Genomic DNA, 20,998 nt, shown 5'->3' on the forward strand with positions numbered 1-20,998 from the left:
CAACTGGGAATACTGCGACACATCCGACCAGACCATTGAGTGCGAATCGCTTCACTGAGAGAGTTCGGCTCTAATGTAAGCTAAACAATTGGGGTTGACTTTGTTATACCCTGTAGCAACTTAAAACTCGAAATACCAAGGGTTGTTTCACAGCCCATATCGGTCGCTAATAAATCTAGATATTGATGATCTGAATGTGTTTCTAGGGAAAATATAACAGATGTAGGCTTAGATATGATAACTGTATTTAGTTACTTCGAGTATACCCTTTTGGCTTATGCATGGTTACAGGGTATAAAAACAAAACTCGTTGTGAGCGCAAAAACGAAGATAAGCCAAGCACAGAGAGAACAGGGTAGAAATGAATTTACCAACCGTGGGTCAAAAACATAAATAACTTGTCAAAATTCTTGTAGACAAACAATTAAGTTGTACGTTTATAATAAAAGAAAAGGTAATAATAATAAAAGGAGATTTAACAATAATATATTACCTTACTTGGAACGACAAAACGAATTATGTTAAAAAAATATTTGTAGAGGTAAAATGCTTGTGTCATGTCCATTATTATTTTTGATAATTAGAGAATCTTAATGAATTATAAAATTTTTTATAATTTTCTTATTTTTTTTTACCTTGTATGAGAATTTATTAACTGGTGAAATAAATTGCAGCTACCTCATGGGTCGAATACTCATTGTTATTGGGAATTTCAAAAAGTATAGTCTACTTTTAAGCTGACATTTATTTTCGCAGTTCTTTTTCGGGGCTGCACCTCGTTAAGCGATCTCTCTGATATCCCAGTATAGAAAATACTCATTCTAGTTACTAATAAACGCAAAAAATGTACAAAAAAATTTAACAATAAATTGTTGCACTTCAATTCAAAAATAAGTTTACCCATTTGACTGAAATTAAGTTGAAATAATTTTTGAATTGCACAATTATGTTACATTATAAATTTTTAATCAAATTAATGGTTTTATTTTAAAATTAATTACAATTTTAACGTTTCACGCAATTCGCCAAATGTTTACTTAAGGTTTTACACTATTTTGTAATACGAAAATTTAATATAATTTTGTTGGGATCGCTCTTAATTTTGTTTTTACAAATAACATGAAACATTTCGCTAATACACATTCGTTTGCACTTATGAGAGACTAATGACTTAAGTTAAATAGATTTAAAAAAATGAATCGTTTAGTAGTTTACTTAATTTTCTCTTTGTTTTCATTTGTTTTTTCTTTTTTTTCGTATATAGTTAGTTGTAGTTTTTAGTATTTTACAATGTGATCATAATATTTAGTATTAAGCCTAGACAATTTGGAAAAAAACTTTAAGAAGTAGAAGAGCATTAAACATTTTAGTTATATACATTTGAGACTTAGTATTTAATGTGTAAGGAGAAAGACTTATAATTCATAACTTATTGAAAATGTTGTTGTCATTTTTGTGTTTAGAATTAAGGATTAGTGATTTCGTTAACAATCAGATATTACTGGGCGGTCCACGATTGGCGCGCTGTCCGTGTAACGTGGAATGGGAATGTCTAGAGCCGGGTCGCGAATGTACAATTGCGTAATCATTATCGTTATCGATTGGCATAGACCTTCGAAGTAGTATGTTGGATGATAAGTTGGGATTTAATAATACATACAATGGAATTTCAAAATCATAATAATAATATTGGTTGGCAATAGAGATTAAGGTTAGCATAGTTTGATTTGTTGTGGCTTTTGTTTTTGTTGGAGGGAGGGATTGTGGGAAGAAGGTCTAGCAGTACTAAGAAAGTTAGTTACTATTATTAAATAAAATGCAGAACTAATAACGGTTAATTACAGTTGCAATACTAGGCACGAAATGGTATAACATTCTCTTACAAAAATTTGTTGTGAATACAATTTTTTTTTTTGTTGTTTTGTTGAAGTTGTTGTTTTTTTCCAGTTAACAGGAGATACGGCAAATACATAGATACAAGAGTATGTCCTTTAAGGCATGCTTAGTGTGTGTTTGTGTGGGTGTTTGTGTTTACCAGAAATAGTTTATTGTTTGTAGATTTATTGTTTATTGTTGGAAGAACAGAACAGCGGCAGCATTTGCATATCGGAGTGTTGCATAGAGTGTGTGTTTTAGGTGTTTGGTGTTTGTTTTTTGTTTTGCAGGCAGACTTAATTAATATCTATCAGACCTATTTGAGTGTATTGTGGAACCGCCACTGGTATAGCCCTTGTGCGCATCCCGTCCATGCAGCGAATATCGTGAGCCATACTGACTGCCATGCCAGCTACGATATGGATCGTATTCCTCAATTATCGATGGCTCTTTCTCAATGATCTGAATGAGGGGGAAACAATATTGAATTAAGGTAATTCTCGTTTCTTAATAGACTTGCGACTCTCACCTCTGTATTAGCACAACTGCAGCTCATGGCCGTGCAAAGGAATATATTCATGAGCAACATTATCAGGAATAGAACACCCAAGGTAATGGCCAGCCAAAGCAACCAACTGGGACGTATGCCCTCCTCGCAATTCGATGAGAGCACTAAAATGCATTCAATTAATCGACCTAATAGAATCGATGTTCAATTCTATAAACTTACAACGCGCCTCGGCAGGATCAAGAACAAATACAGTAGTTCCAGCTAGACTGGAACCCTCTTCGTTGGGTCCAAGTTTGCGAGGTCCATTTCCATTGCCACCCTTGGTGAAACCGGCCAGCGCCACATCGTTACAATCGTCGAATTCCACACAACGACCATAACACTGTATAACATCGCACTGAAGATGAACTTCTGAGCCTATATATACGATAAGGATACTCAGATTATGCATTCGATTCTGCAGTTTGTTCCCAACTTACCCTCTGGGAACTTGAACATAGTGGCAAGTGTGGCTTCAGCAGCTCGACCATCGGCAGTGGGTACAAATCGGCTTATTAAATTGCGATCATAAGGGCAGCTAAAATCATGTCAATGAGCATGAGAGTATGAGCCATCAATCATATATATGAAAGACTTACCCTCGATCATCTGTCAACTTGAGGGTGAGATTCTTCCTGTCGAAAGCAAAGCAATTGCCCACGCGTAACCCATAGGTATCTGTTTAATCATATATATAAGAAATGAGCTTTACAAAACTTATATTACGCACCATTTGGCTTTGAGAACTCGGCGCGTATCTTGTACTCATGACCATAGACTGTCTCACGCACTCGATGATCATTCTCCAGAAACTTAAGTACAACATGGGCGTTGTCATCGCTGGAAATGCATGAAGCACACAAGTTAGTTAGTTAGTCGGTTCGTTGGTTGGTTGAGATGGGAGAATTGAAATTTAACGGTAAGCAATTACAATGAATCTGCTTGGTAATTAAAAAAAAAAACAAGAAAGAAATGTGTGTGAGTCAATAGAGCCAAAAGCTTGCAAAAAAATAATTATTATGCAATTGCCGGTCATTACGTTATAGACAGTTGCCTTTAAACATATATAAATAAATATATATGTATATTGTATATAGGTATAATATCTGACGGAACCATGTTGGCAAGTTTGTTTACGATTTCTTTTCATCTTAAGCTTAACAGAGCGCAACCGTTTGGAAAACCATTTTAAAACTCTATACATACATACATACACATGTGTAGACATGTGCATATGTATGGGTGTTAGAGTGCTTTATCGTTTGGCTTCTATCTCTGGCCGATTTTCATTAATGCTTCTGCTTAAAACAAAAGACTTAGACAACAAACTTGCGTAATTTGTAGACATCGCGGTAATTCCAAAGTCATTGGCATTATGCAAATGAGTTTCTCTCTCTCCTACTTTGGCGTACAAATTAAATTGTTTCTCGAAAAGATTGTTATCTTGCACATTTACCGTTAATTGAACAGCAAAAATAAATACCACATGAATTAAAGTGAGAAAAAATTGATTGAGTGAAAGAATTGGACACCAATAAAAATCCGAGCTCAATGGCCTTGAGTGTTGCTTCTATTTAGAATTTTTTCATTTTTTGTTTTCTTTTTTTTTTTTTTTTTTGTTTAACACCTACATACATCGGCGATAGTTTGGTCTTTGATTTCGATTGTTGTGAGCCGACCCACCGAAACAAGTTTCAAGACACTGAACTGAAATTGCCAAATCAAATGAAATTTCGAGCACTTTAGACTGACGGAAGCCTAGACCAAATTACTGACTGACTGAATGACGGACAGATGGATAGCCAAACAGACTTAAGTGCAATTGCTCATGCTCACACACACATACGCTTAAGCTTGGGATTAGGATTAGGTTTTGGGGCAAAACGAAAACTTACCGCGTAAAGCCCGATTTACCACAGGTAATCACATAAAATTTATCATCCGCCAATTCGAGAGTCTTGTGCACACGCACTGCAAGCTGAATGGAACGCTCCTCGGTGCGCTAGAGAAACAAAGAGAGAGAACGGGAGAGAAAGATAGTTAATCGCTGGTTATTAAAACTTTATGCCCGTGACGTTAATGTTGATTGGGTTTAAAAGCCAACTCTGAAGCCAAAAGCCCTTATTTATGCATTTTCTTTTGGCCAGCTCACACAAGGCCTGGCAGCTGTTGTTGCCCCCATTGAGATCATGGCTGCAACTTGCACTTGTGGCATGTTAATTGTCACATGATGCAATCGCAACAAGGAAATGCAATATGCCGCCAAGTGTGACGCAGTTTTCCACTTGTTTATTTTCTCTTCTAAGCATTTTCCAACCATTTTTTGCAAGTGGGTATATTCACAATGCACAGTGGCATTTTCCCCATCAAGTGGCGAGTGTATAAAGACTTCGGTATGTTCTTTTTTCTCTCTGGTTAGTCTTCAATGTTTGATTATGCTCACATATGTATGTATGTACATATGTTTTGTCTGACAGAGAGCAATTTTAATAGCTGCACTTTTCAAGTTAATTATTTGCTTGGCTATCATTTCGTTTTGGGGTAATTACAATTTTCTTTTTTGAATATCATTTCTTTAGACAGAACAAACGACTTGAGCGAGCAACTTGTTAGAAACTCCACGCTTGGCCAGCTGCAACAGATGAGAGGGAGCGGTCGGTGGTTTTTAGCATTACACGATGTCACTGACACTGATAATTATCTTTTGTGGTGATCATTTAGTTTTTATTTTTCAGATATTTACGCATGTATGTACTTATGTATGTATATACTGGATTTCACCTTGACCTGCAATTGTGAGCTACGGTGAGGCAATGCATTGAGGCTTTCCGTATATAGCAACTGAAAACAAAAAGTACAAGTTTCTTGCCACTTCTGTTTAATTGTCAATAAGTTTATTTTTTCCTCCATCTGCTTGTCAAACCGGTTTAGATTAAGCAATCGTATATGTAAGTATAGTATTTTTGTTATTATTATTATTTATCTCGTGTTTATTTGCTGTTTTAATGTTAGAGAAACACCCACATCAAAAGCCCTATTTTAGTATTTAATATAAAAATGCTGTCAGCTATTTTTATTTTATGAATGAAGCTTGTTTAAATTCAGTAAGATTGCTATTGGTTAAGTAAGCTTTTTGGCTTTATAAATACCTTTCGTGCAGATAGAAGCAATATCATTTCTGTCACAATTTGTTGGATCATCATCATCATCATGACAGGCAAGTGCCAGATGGGAGCTCTCATTATCAAATGTTATTATCAAAGTTGATTTAACATATGTGAATAGATGAGGTAATGTGTGGAAATTGCTTAATGGCAAATTGCTAGAACATCTTTTTCTTTCTACTTGTTTGGCTGTCTGTCTGTCTGTCTGTCGGTTTGTGCAATGCAATTAACATTTAAATGTTTGTAATAGCTCAGGCAGAAAGAACCCAGAAACAGCCATCATCAAGTAATGGCAAATAATTTGCCAAAGCAGCAACCCACTCGAAATAATAATAATAATAATAATCATAATACTGGTAATAAGAAATAAGTTCAAGTACGTCAAAGTCAGTCCACAACAGCAAAACCACAATGGATGGAAACAAAACAATAACAGCTTGAACTTTATGGAAAATTGTGTTGGTTTTTTTTTAAAAATTTTTTTTTGTTGTCTTCTCTGCGGCTTGACTTTTGGCTTTGGGCGTCGTTGAGCGCCAATTTTAGACTGTAAAATGATTGAGGCAGACTACTTTGGGATTTGCAGCTTTGCAGCCAAGTCAAGGTCAATCCCAATGCGAAGGCATTTCGAAAGCAATTAAAGGCTCTAAAGAAAATATTTGCCAGCGAATGGACTCGAAATTGCTGGCCAAGAGAGTTCAGCAAAAAGAAAAGGAAAAACGAATTCTTTTGACACAAATTCCGCGCACACGCAGCCGCAACACCGTGGAATGCCGTCAAAGTCAAAGCGTGGAAAGCCGTGTCTGCCCATGTGAACTGCACTTGTGTGTGTGTGTGTGAGTGTACCTGTAAGTGTATTTGAGTCTGCATTTGTGTGTCTGGTCGTACTTGTAGACGCCACTCCCAGCACAAAGTGTAGGTATGGGTTAAAGAAAAAATCAGAGTAGCAGACTAACCTAAACTTGGCCGAAGTTCTTTTTACCCTTTATCTAACTTATTTTGTTAAGAAATATCGTGAAATTATGTATAGTTCGAGCTTTAAAAGATAGGCTTTCCTTCTTAGTTTAGTTCTTATAAAACAGTCAATTCTGAAACATATGAAGCACAACTAATAACTATCTCTATTTCTAGGCATTAACTTCTTGATTTTGTGACAGGTTTTTGGTTTCAAATTATGTTTAACTAAGAATTACATTTGCAGCTTCATTCTTTCTTTTTTCTACATTCTGAAATATCATTTTGGGTTCTATGATTTATAATTTATCCACTTTTTTGATAGATTCTTCTGCTTTTGTCATAATATACTATCAATTTCAATATTGTTTTGTTACCAATTTGTGTAAATGTAAATTTGATAATGTAAATACCTTACCCATGGTTAGGGCATATGAAAATAGGACCCCAAGTTTGTTGCAGTTGCGATAAGCGTGATTTAATTTTATGGGGGACCTCCTCCCTTTAAGTAAGAAACAAGCAATGGGAAACGGAAGGCGGGTCGCTCTAGGGTAAGCGGAATCTATATACCGATCAGAGAGTTGTAGTTATTTTTGGTATACAGGGTGCGGTCCACGATTTGACATTGCAATTAATAATGTTGAGAAACATCATATATAGATACATACAAACATATATCTATTTATATGTATGTATAAAGCTGGCATCCTGATAATTTGCATATAACTCTATGGCTAATGCGATTTGGTTGCAATGCAAGTCAAAGTCCCCAGTCCTCAGTACCGGAGCTTCAATTCGCTCTGCTTTGCCTGCTCTGCCATTGTTTGCATTTAACTTGAGCCACAGAGCATGAGTAGGCCGCCGCCTGTCAACACGCCAAGTGATGCACGTAGGATTAAACTTGATTTTTATTGCCATCGTTACTATATGGACTGGCTGACTGACTGACTCGATGGCTGGCCGGCTGGCTTGTCTCACAGTATTGCCGATTTGTGTTGATTTCGGGGCCAAGACTCAAGTACACTTTGATAGGATAGGCGAGAGAGCTTACAATTTATGCGCATGCGTGCCCTTTTGGTAAAGGCAGACAAAGTCACACACACAGAAACACTTGGTTACTACCTACTGAGACTAGACAAGGTCTCAAAGTCTATCTCATTTAAGGTCTGTTGCTTTTTTTCTATTGCATCACAGCTGACTTATTTTGGTGACTCAGAGCCCAGTTGAAACATTCAATTTCTTGTTTGTGGGTAATTTGGTCAAATTAATTGACTATTTGGCGTTGAAAAGTTCAATAAAATTAACATACTAACTCAAACTACTAAACGAAAATTAATCAATCTGCTCTCCAAGTCAATCTGAAAATTTTGTTACTTAAAATTGTTAAAAATTGTAGTTAAGTTAATTGTGTTAGACCCAAAATTGTTAATGCTTACATTGCTTCCACTCACGTTGCTGACCAGAATGCCACAGTAGTCTGTGGCTCCTTGTTTGGCCCAGAGATTGAGGCTAAAGGCAACCGAATCACTGCCATCGCCCATCGACATGCAGGCAGGAGTTCGATAATCCCGGGCGTGGACAGCTCCCCGTATAGCCGGAGCTAAACTTCACCTTGATGTTCATGGTGCCAGCCTTGCATGTGGCCGTCACATGAGGAGCAAACTCTACTGGCCCAGCTGGTGGTTCCTGTGTGGCAACCTGGAAATAAAACAAAAAGTCACAAGTGAGAAATGGGTGATTAGTGCTTATTTTACCACTCTTCGTCTCTCTAGCTCTTAGGATGTTCGTCTATTATTCAGTTAGTTAATAACGTTGACCCGATTCGAAAGCCTGGGAAACAACGCATATATGGTCAAAAGAAATAAATTTAATGCATAGTCATTGAGCAACAACAACAACAACAACAGCAGCAACAGTAGAAAGAAAGAAAATTCAAATTAATTTTAATGGCAAAGCCAAAGTCGCAATTAATTGCAACATCAGCGGGCCCAAACAAAAACCTAAACTCAAATCAAAATGTCGAAATCCGAGACTATAGCCCATAGCCCATGGCCCATAGACGAGAGAATTGTGCTTAGAACTTTGAGTCTGCCAAAGTTCTGCACGTTTTGGGTCAGTTTCAGCCGCGCACTGTCAAAGGCATTTGGCTTTAAGATAATTTATTGGCAAGCTCTCTCAACTCAACGTCGTCGTGATAATTGAATTTGTGCTACAGTCTTCAGCCCCAGCCCCAACTTGAGTTCCAGCTCCCAGCCCCAGCCACAGCTTCAGTTTGAGCCTCTGTAGGCGCTAGATAAGCCACAAAGAAAAAAGTTAAGTAAGTCATGTCATGACAAAAGCCGGCGTCAGCAGCTTGGTCCAGATCACGTTTGTCCAACCCTCAGGCTATTCATGGGATATTCCTTTCCCTTTGTGTCTTATTCTTTGATTTATATATACTTTCGAAATGTCGAACCAATTTGGATCACTAAAATATGAAATTTTTGTGCAGTCATTAAAGCAATTAATTTTTTGTGGCTACTGTGTGGGGGAAGAGGGAGGACATTCAAGTGAAATGCAAAAAAAGTTGACCCAAAAAATAAGATGCAACAAAAAGTGCAGCAGCATTTGGCCAATGGACAGTGTGCCACTTTCTATATGTATACGAAACTTGAGCCAACTAGAACATCCACTTTGCATGGACAGCAGCAGAATTTATAGGAATTTATTGGAAGTCTTAAGCCAAAGCACTTAAGAAAAGGCCATAAAAATTGCATAAACTGATTGTGGAACAAAAGGCCTATAGGCAATTACATAGGCCACATCTCTCTCTCTCTTTCACTCTCTTGGCCAATATCGATATGGCGGAGGGTTCAATGCGCCAACGCTTGAGGGTCATATGGAGATTCTCCATAGCTGGAGCAAGATCTACAGCTGCTCCAACGCCAACTACAACAGAGACTCCGCCACACAACTCCCATGACAATTTGTCGCTGGGCAAAATGCAATTGTTTGTTGAGTTTGCATTTTTATTTTGTATCTTTTTTTTCGCTTTGCTCGTTTGTTGGTTTCTGTATTTTGTTTGTTTTTGTTTTCAGTCAATTAAAATAGTTTTTTTTCCTTTGCATACTCGTTTCACTATCGTTGTTGGGGCTTGTTAAAATAGCAAACATAGTATAAATTGTTACTGGCTTTTTGTGTGATTATGCAACACGCTCTGATTGCTTATAAGCCGAATCGAAAATAAGCACAATTAGACACACTTGCACTTCCAGTCACGCCATCGAAATCTGTGTGATGGATTTGCAAAAAAAGCCCCAGGATATGATCGGTCTAATGTCTGGCATATGAGTCTGAGTGATTTTTCATTTAGTGGAATTCACTTCTTGTGAAAACAAAAGACTTGCAAAAAGGCACAAACTTGTTTGCCCAAACAAGCCAGATGGATGTAAATCGCACCGGAAAATCCACGCACAGCTGGAGTTGCATTGGCCAAATGGGTCTCAATCTGTTCGTTTCTCAGTCTAAGTTTCAGTCCCTCCATCTTTGTGGCTTAACTCTGGCTGTACTCCTCACTCTGTTGTCTACCCATTAAGCTAAGCCCCACCGCTGATTTATATGGCTGTATGGGGTCAAACTGTCTGCGGCCATAAACCAAAACTGTTCGGACGCCGCCGCGTTTAGTCATTTTAACTATTAAGTCCAGTGACGTGAGCAATTAGTAACTAGAAAGGCAATTAGCTGCTAAAGAATCATCACAGAACTGGCAAACAAAAAACAACAGCAAAAGATCTAAAATAAAATATGACAGTAAGCATAATAGCAAAAAAAAAGAAAAATTAAAACAAATTAAGGGCTTACTGGTCACATTTATAATATTTTATTTATTTATCATACTTCTACTAGAATGTGCCAACTTGCAGAAGACAAGACGAAACCTTTTCATCTCAGATAAGTAAAGACATTTGAATAACTTTTAGAAGGCTTACTTAAAAGCAAAAGCAGCAACTCAGAATAATCGTTCATAAGTCTCTTTAAACTAGCTTAATCTCTTTTTTGAATACTTTTCATTTGTTTTCGTTCTTTTGAACTATTTATCAACGAAAACTTTAGTTATTCGTTTGTCCATATTTTTATAAGACATCTTTTTGATAGTGCTCTCTATCATAACAAAGCATTTGAATAATGAAGAAAAACTATATATACATATGTGACAGCCTAACAATAAACTTAATTACTTGACAAGAAAAGAAGTTGGTCGAAACTCCTGGCCTAATAAAATATAATGGGGTGTGGTTTTCATACGTCTAACTAAAGATTTTCACACAAATACAAAATATAGTAGAGATAGTATATGTAGGATTCTAGTGTTTTAGCTGATTTAAGTACCTAGATGATATACTGTTATAGCTTAGTCAAACTTAAACCTAGATACCAAATATCACCTCAGTCGAGAAAAAGAACACAAAACTAAATTGTGCAATAAAAATTTTATGGAAAACACGTTAAATTTTTTGTTATTGTTTTTATGTCCTTTTAAAATTGGTGCAAAAATTCTTTTTTTGTTGATTGGTTGCCTCTGGAGTAAAGTTTTGCTTAATGTTTTGAGAAGTAAATAAAAATATTGTGATTTATTTAAATCAATTAATTGAAATGGGCGTGTTCTGTTGTTGTTATTGCTGCTATTTCGCAAGCGAATAGTTGGCTTTTTTGTTTTTTGTTTTTTATTGATTGTTAAATGTGATACAATCGCCAGTTTGGTAGTCAAATCCCTGGCTAGATATATGCAGCTGCGCATTTGGGTTGAGTTTGGTGTTTGGATTGCCAAACATATAGTATGGGGTATATAGTATATGTAGCTAAACATGTGCAAAAACACACGAACAGACACAGCAACATTAACAACAACAACAGCAGCAAGTTGTTTTTTTTTTGAATTAGAAGTTAAACAAAACTTCGTGCATAACAAAAGACTTTGAGTATAGGTAGATAGATTATGGCCCCAAAGGAGGCTGAGCGGCGGGGGGACTTGGGGAATTTTCAGCTTTTAACATATTTCGCGTGCATTTGAATTTCCGCTATGTGGCGCACAAAAGCAATAAAGCTCAGCTAAAGTAAATTATAACATAAGGCCACAGTTGGAGTTTGCAGTTGGTCGGCAAGTCCAGTTCAAAAATCCCTCTGCTGCTGCGATTGCTGGGGCTGCTGATTGCAAATTGTCACGGTATTTTTGCTGGCAGCACATAAATTGCCGTTTAACTCGTATTACAGTCCGAGATGAAGCCTGAGATCCAGTTGGAGTTTGAGTTGGAGTTAAGAGTCAGAGGAGACGTCGCATATTGTTGGCCGTATTTATGTTTTGGCCCACCAACTTATGCCTGTGCTCTTTGGGTTCGAGTTTTGTGTTTCAGTTCAGTTTCGTTTTTGGGGTTTGGCCAAAATGCTTAAAACTTGTTTTCACCAACCGACTACCATCGGCTGGGCTTATATAAAAAGTACAATGGAGAAATAACAAAACATTTGACTGACGACTGCTGATAGGTTTTCCTAGACTTTTCCCATACAAAAAGGAAAACAAAAAGAAAACCTCTGGTAATCTTTTGGCTGTCTCACTGCTATCTTCCAACTCCCTTTTGAGGGCCAGCAATTAATGTCGCGCTATGTCGGTTCAATTAAATTTCAATTGCTCTGCCGCACTGTTTCATTGATGTTCCATCTTCTAGAGATATTCGCCGATGCCATAGTTGGGCACAGTGGGCCATAGGCCATAGAATTGATTGGTTACTCAACATTTTATTACTTTTCATTAATAGACCCTTTGTGGGTTGAGTTTGTCTGTCTTCTTATTACAAATTTCTTCGAGATTTCTTTGGCATTCTTCTCGATCACTAAGTTTGCTGGCGTCTTCAACCAATGTGCATGACACGTCCATGTCTCTTGCTGTATGCCTGGGCACGTTCTTTGGCAACGACCTGGACGGACCCCTTTTCAACACTCGGCGGGGTCAGTTGTGTGGCTCTCATAATGAAACGCTGTCGTAGCACTAATATAATAATAAGCACTTGTGTTGGTCCCCCCCGCCGCCTGCCTCCATTCCAAACACCTCTTGGTGGCTTTTGTTGGCCATGGTTGAGAAGCAATCAATAGACGAAACACCTAAACAAAAACCACAACTTGTAACTCTTTTGCCATGGCCATAAAGGGGGAATTCCAATCGTTGCTTATGCTTGTTTTATTAATTGCTTTCTTTGCCCTCAGAACTTCATCATAAAAGACCTTCTTAAACGGTAGCCATCACATAGAAGAATGAGAAAAAAAATCCAAGTTTCATTTTAATGCGTTTTCCATAAGCTTCAGGCAATTATGCTAAGCACTTTCTTTTTATTCTCATTATGCTCGTTAAGCTGAGGGCTTACATGGGCTGGGTAATGTTTTGAAAGTTCTCTTTAATTGAATTAAACATTCTCTTTTGTAGACCCAAAGATGCATTTATAATTATCTCATCTTGATGATGTGAAAGTGCCGAAAGTTCTAAATATGCAATTACAAATTTTTAATGCGTTTATTGAGCCCATAAAAATGATGAATAATCGAAACTATAAAAGGGCATAATGATTAAGCTATTAATAAAGTTATGATTTTTACAAAATCTAAATATTTTCTATGCAGATAATTAGCCAACTTTTAAAGGCAATTAAAAAATCCCATAAACCTAAAGTAATTTTTAGATATTTTTTCAACCAGTTTTCTGTTGTTTTTGGCTTAGAATATTTAATCAAAAGAATAAGTCTTAGCCCGTTAGTTTTTTACATTTCTTAAGTTTTATAATCAGAGATAAAATAAAAAGTAATCAATAAAATGACAATTGATTTATAGTCAATTGGGGTTTTTGTTTTTCACAAGAAATCCATTCATGATACCGAAACATTGACCCTGACTGACAATTTGTTATTCAAGTTCAAATCAAAATTTATATATTTGAACTTTCTGTTGGTTTTTTTGTTTTCAGCTGAAATTTGCTTGTCATTTAGTCAGAAATTAACTTATCGTGTTCTTTGATGTGGCTAAAACTTGCCACACTTTCTTTGGCCAGTGCCTTAATTGCTTCCCAAATGTTTTGCTGGGCACGAAAAACTCATTTTCCCAAACCAAAAACCGAAAAAAACCCTCCAGTCAATGCAATTTTCATAAATGCGCACTTTCCTTTGCTCATCATTTGCTGGCAAATAGAATTTGAAAGTAAACCTAAAAACAACACAAAAAAAAAATAAACTTTCGGAGCATAAACCTCAATGACAATAGCAACAGCAACAACAACAACAACATCGAAAACAAAATTACAGAACTAGGGGAAATAGTTTTTCCCATTAGTTTCAAATAAAACCTACTTTTACCAACACCAAAGCCTGCAGCTTCAGTTCAAAAATTACAGCAAAAATTTTAATACATTCTTTTGGTTGGATAAAGATTTCGAATAGACAAATACCCTAGAAAAGGTTTTGGCCTTCCTACTTCCATTAGTATGGACTAAAAAGATCATAGGTCATCTCTGTTAAGAATAGTTGTCTATATACAAATCAGAGTTTTATATAGATTCTTTTAGGATCTACAATTATTTGATTGACTTATATATTTATGTACAAAGAACTATGAAAAATAAAGCCCCTCTTTGAACCTACAGGCATCCAGGGTATATAGGTTCTTCTATATAGATATGGTAGAAAAGAAAAACAATTGCTAAATTGCTTTTGTTACTGGGCTGAATGAGTGACAGCTCCAGCTATGCTCCAGCATTAGCTGCAGGCAAACAATGCAAGTTAATCAAATAATGAAATGTGCTAACCGAACCAGGGGCAAAGAGTTGGTGTTGGTGTCACATTGTCAGTCAGTCAGTCAGCCAGTCAGAGAGGCAGAAGCAACCAAAGTTAGACAAACAAAAGAAAGAACTTTCTCCAGCAGAGCAGCATACAAGCCAATGTGAGTGAGTGTACTGACTGGTAATGGTGACTGGTAGAGATGACCCAATATGCCAAACACTTTTGCATAAATTTTAATGAATTTCACGCTAGACTTGCTGCAAGTAAACAAAACAATTTGCACTGCAAAAACCAACATGGCATTAAATTGCGTCAACTACTAACAAAAATACATATATTTGTTATAAATTTTGCTCGTGGTCAACGGTTCACATGACATAAAACATTCCTATAGAACACAATTTTTCTGTGTCTATGTGTGTGTGAGAGTATCTAGAGCCAATCTAATGGCATCTTTCGAGTTGAGTCTGGTTTCCTGCTGTGGCTGCCACTTCCAGACACACACTACTAACCCAGTGGAGTTGCGTGTAGAGGCCAAACTGGTTGGCTTTTCTAATTGCCTCAGTCGGTTTGATATGTATGACAAACTCACAACCAGGTTCCAACTCCACTCCACTTCATTGCACTCAATTTTCTGTGGTTAATGCCGAATGCTAATACTTCAACTTCAACTCCGAAAAAAAAAAAACAACTAAATAGTATGAATTGTGGAAAAACTAGGCAACATTTTCTGTTAATTAGAGCATAATGCGCTTGTGATTTCAAAGTGTATATTTATTCTTGACATTCGGACATTCTGGTGGTTTTCATCACGTAAAAACGTAAGTTTTTCAATCATTATTCAAGTATTAACTATAAAACTGGCCAACTGTATCTTACATTAACCGTTAGCCCTCTAACCAAAGATTCTTAAAGAATTTCCATCAAGACAAAGCCAAGATTCTCTTTTGTTGTTTTTAAATCAAAAACTAAGGCTGCTGTTGCTGCCGTTGGCTTATAACTTAGAACTTTACTTCCAAGAAAAAATAAACATTTCGAGTTAACAAAACAATGAATCATATTCGGGAGCCAATCCATTCCTCATACGTATAAAGTTATTGCCCACACGCCCATAGGAAATGAGATAAAATAAGGAACTAGAAATGAAAATAAAGCCAAGTGTAGGGCACTTCAATTGGCTGGCATTGTACGAGTTTTAACCTGAAGAGCTGTAAAGCACGTGCTTCCCCGTTCTCTGGACTTCTTGCGGTTTCTGTTTTTTATGGCTTACACTACAAATCGAAAAGGGTAACGCAATTATCTTGAATAAGTTAATCTTTATCTAAAGGCAGCTTAAAATGTAGTTGAAATCCTAAAGACTAGGCTCAGCCTGTTAAATGTCTTTGTTTACTTTTTAATAGTATAAAAAGTATTTTTTTAGAGAATTTCAGATTCGTGAATGGAAATACATAGTATATGTATGTACATATGAGTGTAGCCCCCCGCCCGCCTAACACTTTTAACCGCAGGCCAAACAAAAGTTAACTGCGGTCAGATACAGAGTGCTTTATTTCTGAGCAAAGTATCAAAAGATTCTCTTTTCGGGTTTTATGCGTACGTAAATCTTTGACGGTTTGTGTTTGTTATTTATTGTCTTATATGGCCAAACCGGCAAGCCAAAGCCATGACGACATGGCCAATACCCATACACTCACACACATATAAGCATATATCGTTCATACATATGTATATTGCCTTATTCATAATATATTTGGTCGCTTCGTTGAGAATTAGCATATTTTGTTTGCCTGACTTTGTATATATGTATGTATGTACATATGTACGCTTTTTTCATTGTATACATTGACATTGAAACTGATTTTAATGGCCCGTAACAACAACAACAACAACAACAATGACTTAAATAACAACAACAGCCATAAGTAACTACAGTCGATGGCTCGCTAATATGCAAGTCAATATTGTTTTTATATACAATTATAAATAAATGATATTGACTAGCCACATTTGGCCAACTCGATGTCAATTGTGGTCTTTGGCTTCTTGGCTTAAACTACAGTCTGTCAGAGTGTATGTGTGTGTGTGCTTACAACCTTTTTGGTAACTTAAAACACAACATGGGGGCAAGTTCATTTCATTGTTTAATGAGTGTGAAAAGCGAAGTGGAAGCAACAAAAGCAACAGCAACAACAAGTTAACAAAGTACCGTAAGCCAGCAAAATTTCAATTTTAACAGATACTTAACACGCACACACACACACACAAAGGGCTTGGCCAAGAGATGAAGACGGCACCGGAAAGGGGGGAGCTTGAGATTTACTTTCGCAGTCTTAAAATCATCCTAGTCATGATTATCTTCTTCATTATCTCTCTCCATCTATGTATGTCTCTCCATGCTGCGTTTGTTTGCCGTTGTTTATGCTTCAAGGTTTTGTGAGTTTTTTGCATTAGCCAAAGCTAACTAACCTGGCTAAGTGGCTTGTAGCTAAGAATGTCTGTAAACTGTAGGCTCAACTCGACTATTATGCCGCCAAGCCTTAAAAAACAACGACAACAGCAAAAAACTGGGGAAAAAACACAGTCTTAACGCCTTCGGCTTGATGCATTCACATATGCACCTTATGATGTCACTTGGTAGACACATAGTTCCATATAAACCGTTAACATATCACATCGAAATTGAAAGTATCTTTCATCGCTGAGTTATCAATCAAAGAGACTAAAAACTGAAGCTCAAATCTCTTGAGGCTAAGTTCAGCTTATGGGTATAATTAACCATATTTAGTTGGAAAAAAGTGAATGAATCACATGAAATCGAAGAATTAGTAAGAATTATACTCGCCCATACCGGATGGCATATATACATAGACTTTAGACTTGTTTGACTTGGGGTCTTGTATCACCGGCTCTAAGCTAGACTTGAACTAATTTTTTCGGACCTGCCCTCATTGATATTGATAGATTTGTGCCGGAACCTCTAAGCTAAAGAAAAATGTGAAATGAATTCCCCCGCGCAACAAACAATGGAAAATTCGTTTGGTAAAAGTTAAGATATCGGTTAGTGGCACATTCGAAGGTTGCAAGTACAGACAGAGACAGAGAGAAAGATTGAGACATGGATAGAGGCGATTGGAGGGAAAGCCCCAATTTACTGGGCCGCCTGAGTTATAGTTATTGACTGGACTTGGGCCAGCTGTTGACTCTCTTTTGGTTTGGTTTTAGTTCATTAATTTGTCTTGCCTGGTGAAATGCTGGAAAATTGCCATGGAAAATCTTTCATTTTATTTGCCATGAAAATGTGAGGCACACACACACACACACAGAGAAAGAAAAAGTTAGAAAGATAGAGTGTAAGTGGGAGTGGGAGTTATACAGCCAATGAGACAGAGACTACCCGCAGTTAACCTCGTTTTTATGACTTTGGGGTCACGGCAAAGAACTTTTGAGTTTTTATTGTATGTAAATGAAAAGTGAAATGTCCAGAAACTAGTCTAATTAATTCCATTGAACTTACCTCTTGTGTGAACAGCAGCAGTAGCAGCATAGGCCAAATAAACAGCAGCATTAGCCACTGTTCTGTTGGTTGTAGTTGTTTATTTCTCCTTTGTGGTAACATGGCTTTAAGATGTGCAGCAATCGGTGAGTTAGTTTGTTGCCACAGTCTTTTGTTTCGCTTCAGTGGGTCCTTTTACTAATATGGCCCAACTGCAAATAATTATTGGATTTATCACCCAATTGTTCACATTGTTATAGCAAAATAACATGCGGCTCACGTAGAGTTAACCCATCCCATCTCATCCCATCCTATCCCATGCAGTTAGTCATACAAAATTATGACTCAACTTGAGCCAGAACAAAGCTTTAAACCATTTCTCTCACTGCGGTTGTTATTATCTATCATCTGCCTCTCTCTCTCTCTAATATCTGCTGACAGCTGCATTTTGAAATCGTTTCCCTTTTTGTGTGGTTTTCTAATCATAACTTTCTAAGAAATTTTCCTTTTTTTCTTTTTATGAGTACACAAACGTGACACAAGTGCAACGCCGCATTAGTTTCTAATCTTTTAATATGCCTTTGCTCTCTTATCTATCAAATGATCTCTGACCATCATTTCTTTTGTCTCACGTACTCGATTTCATTTTCATCAAAAACGAAACCCAAAAAAAAAAAAAAAACTAAAGAAGAAAGAAGCGACCCCGACCTGATTGATCTTAGACAGCTAACTTCATATAAAAAACAATAGATTTACTAATTGTGATACCCTCTAAGGAAGTAATTAGTATGTATAAAGAATAGACATTCGTCTGAACAACTCATTTACAAAATGGAAGGATATATGTATGTATTTTGCTGATTCGTTGGGCAATTGTTTACAAAATTGAAGACCTTTTAAATATTTTAAATAGGATTTGAGACCTATATTTCAAATTGAGAGTATAAAAACTTCGTCTTGATGTTGACTCTATCTTTGTTTTGTTTTACTTGGAAAAAGGTTTCGCAAAATTGTTTTTTTTTTATAAAAAAAAACAAGTTTTTTTGTTTTCTGTTTTCATCTGCTGTGTTATTTTTTGCTTTTGGGATAAATATTTGACTTTGGCTTACGTCAGCCTTCAGAAAAAATGTGACAATAATTATTGAGTGTGACATTTGTTAGAATGAAAAAAAAATATGTACTGAATATGAATTGAATTCCTAAGCTTTAGAAAACATATACTAGAATTTTCAGGGCTAAAAATTGAAATTGTTTAGCATTTTTTTCTCCCTGTCATGAGCAAAGTCAGACGGAAATAGATCTACACCTACACACGCACAAACATGTGTGTGTGTGTGTGTGTGTGTGATTATATCTAATTCTATACTCTTTTTGGAATTTGTTAATTTTATGCAATCCAAACATCAATGTGCAATAGTTGAGCCAGAGAAGAAAAGAGAGATAAATGGAGAGACACCGACAGATATGAGAGAAACTTAAGAGAATCGACCATATTTGGCTAAGAGAAAAGTTAATTTTGCTTTGCCTAGCTCGTAGTTTTTAAACAATTGTAAATTATTACAATTTATCTGCATGGAATTCTTTATATTCAGAATGTTGTAAATGTTTATAAATTTTTAAATATTTCTATTTTTAGTCAGTCTTTGCTTACAAAATTCACTTTAGTCTTTTAAAGTTAAAGTCCGTTTCTCTTCTTAAATAATTTCAAATTGAGCACGTGAAAAAACAAGTTTTTATGCAACATGAAGTTTTGTACAATTTACAAATTTGTTTGGCTTTAATTTATGTTTTGGTTTTTGTTAAAATTTATGACATTTTGGTAGTTTATTTGTAATGAAATATTCATCTACCTGCACGAAACACAAATGATTCGAACTGAAACTCAAGTAAAACGCGAAATTTTGAGAGGAAACTTTGAATGACTTTCCGCTTGACACGTTTGCAACAACTTTACGGCTCGAGAGTTATGTTGGGACTGAGTAGAGGTTTAAGCCAAGTTTGTTGGCCGCTCTTTTGAGTGTTGGGGTTTTTTTTTTTCTCCTATTGCGTAGCTCGTTTTGGTCACATCTTTTGTTTATTTTGTTATGTGCTTCGCTTCGTTCGTTCGTTGCTTTTGTCTGTGGTGGATGATGTTACCAGATTCTGAGAAAAAGAATTTCAAATAATGAGCTTTGGCGCCCAAAAAGCAACAAGCTCACTCACTGACTAAAATTACTCGACTTGGGGGATTTTTCTTCTTCTTTTTTTAGTTAGTGGGGGTGGTTGTAGTGTAACGTGAAATTCATTGAATCGATATGAGACGCCTGCGCTTTGGGTCGGACTTTTTAAAGGGGTTATTTAAATGAGAGGGCCGCCACTGGCCAGTGTTGGTTAATATTAGATAAATAACGAATAATTCAAAATTTATTCGTCAAATTAAATAGAAAATAAATTGAATATATTTACTTTTGAGAGCTCTTTCCAAACAAACCAAGGTAATTTAATGTTTATTGGAGTTTTCTATTCAAAATTTCATATAGATATTAAGTACCAAAATTTCCCCAATACTCTCTGCGCTCTCCCAGTGCTCGTGGCTCTCTCTCGTGCTTTATATACATTTTCTTTTTGATTGGGAAATTCATATATAACAATTTGCCTTGTCGCTCAGTGAAAATTTCATCACCGTCGTTGATAGTTGTTTAGCAAAAAAGGAATAAAATACAGAAGACACTCTCTCGTGTTTGACTGAAAAGTTTAAGTTAGAAAATTTCAAATTTAAACAAATATCATTAAACGGAAAAAAAATTTTTATAAGCCATTTGGATTTGGTTCTCAAAAGTGCTTAACCAAATTTTTCTTGTGAATTAAAGTCGTTTTGTAATACAGAGAGTGAACTAAAGAGTGGGAAAAAGGAAAAATCGAAACACGGCAAAAAATTTCTGTATCAGTTAGTATAGCTATTTCAGTGTCTGTGCCTGTTACTGTGTTTGTGTGTGTGTGTGTGTGTTTGTACGTGATAAGCGTAGATAGACGCCGCTGAAACAACAAGCCCCGAAAACCCGACGAGTCTTTATTGAATTACACCTCAAACAAAAAGGAGGCTTAAGCGACCCAACTTGGCTAAGCGATTAAAGCGTTCCCTTACAACTGCTAACCCACAAACCCAGAATCCCCAAAGCGGTAAGTGATT

The 20,998-nt window shown here is 36.4% G+C and overlaps 1 protein-coding gene across 2 annotated transcripts; it reads right to left on the reverse strand.

Moving 5' to 3' along the window:
- Positions 1–1,477: 1,477 nt before the first annotated feature.
- On the reverse strand, positions 1,478–19,799 carry LOC137584610 (uncharacterized). 2 transcript variants are annotated; one of them, XM_068300093.1, is made up of 10 exons: positions 19,680–19,799; positions 17,851–18,041; positions 7,992–8,238; positions 4,321–4,427; positions 3,156–3,265; positions 3,025–3,103; positions 2,866–2,963; positions 2,606–2,803; positions 2,405–2,547; positions 1,478–2,337 (listed from the first exon to the last, which is right to left on the reverse strand). In XM_068300093.1, exons 3-10 carry the CDS (start codon positions 8,085–8,087, stop codon positions 2,176–2,178), a joined length of 993 nt encoding a protein of 330 aa, XP_068156194.1. In that variant the 5' UTR covers positions 8,088–8,238; positions 17,851–18,041; positions 19,680–19,799; the 3' UTR covers positions 1,478–2,175. The 2 variants fall into 2 exon arrangements, with proteins under 2 accessions (XP_068156194.1, XP_068156193.1); XM_068300092.1 differs by having other exon boundaries at positions 1,479–2,337; positions 7,977–8,238.
- Between the last annotated feature and the right edge of the window lie 1,199 nt (positions 19,800–20,998).

Source organism: Drosophila tropicalis, unplaced genomic scaffold (genome assembly GCF_018151085.1).
Source record: "Drosophila tropicalis isolate 14030-0801.00 unplaced genomic scaffold, ASM1815108v1 contig_878, whole genome shotgun sequence".
Lineage (NCBI taxonomy): Eukaryota > Metazoa > Arthropoda > Insecta > Diptera > Drosophilidae > Drosophila > Drosophila tropicalis.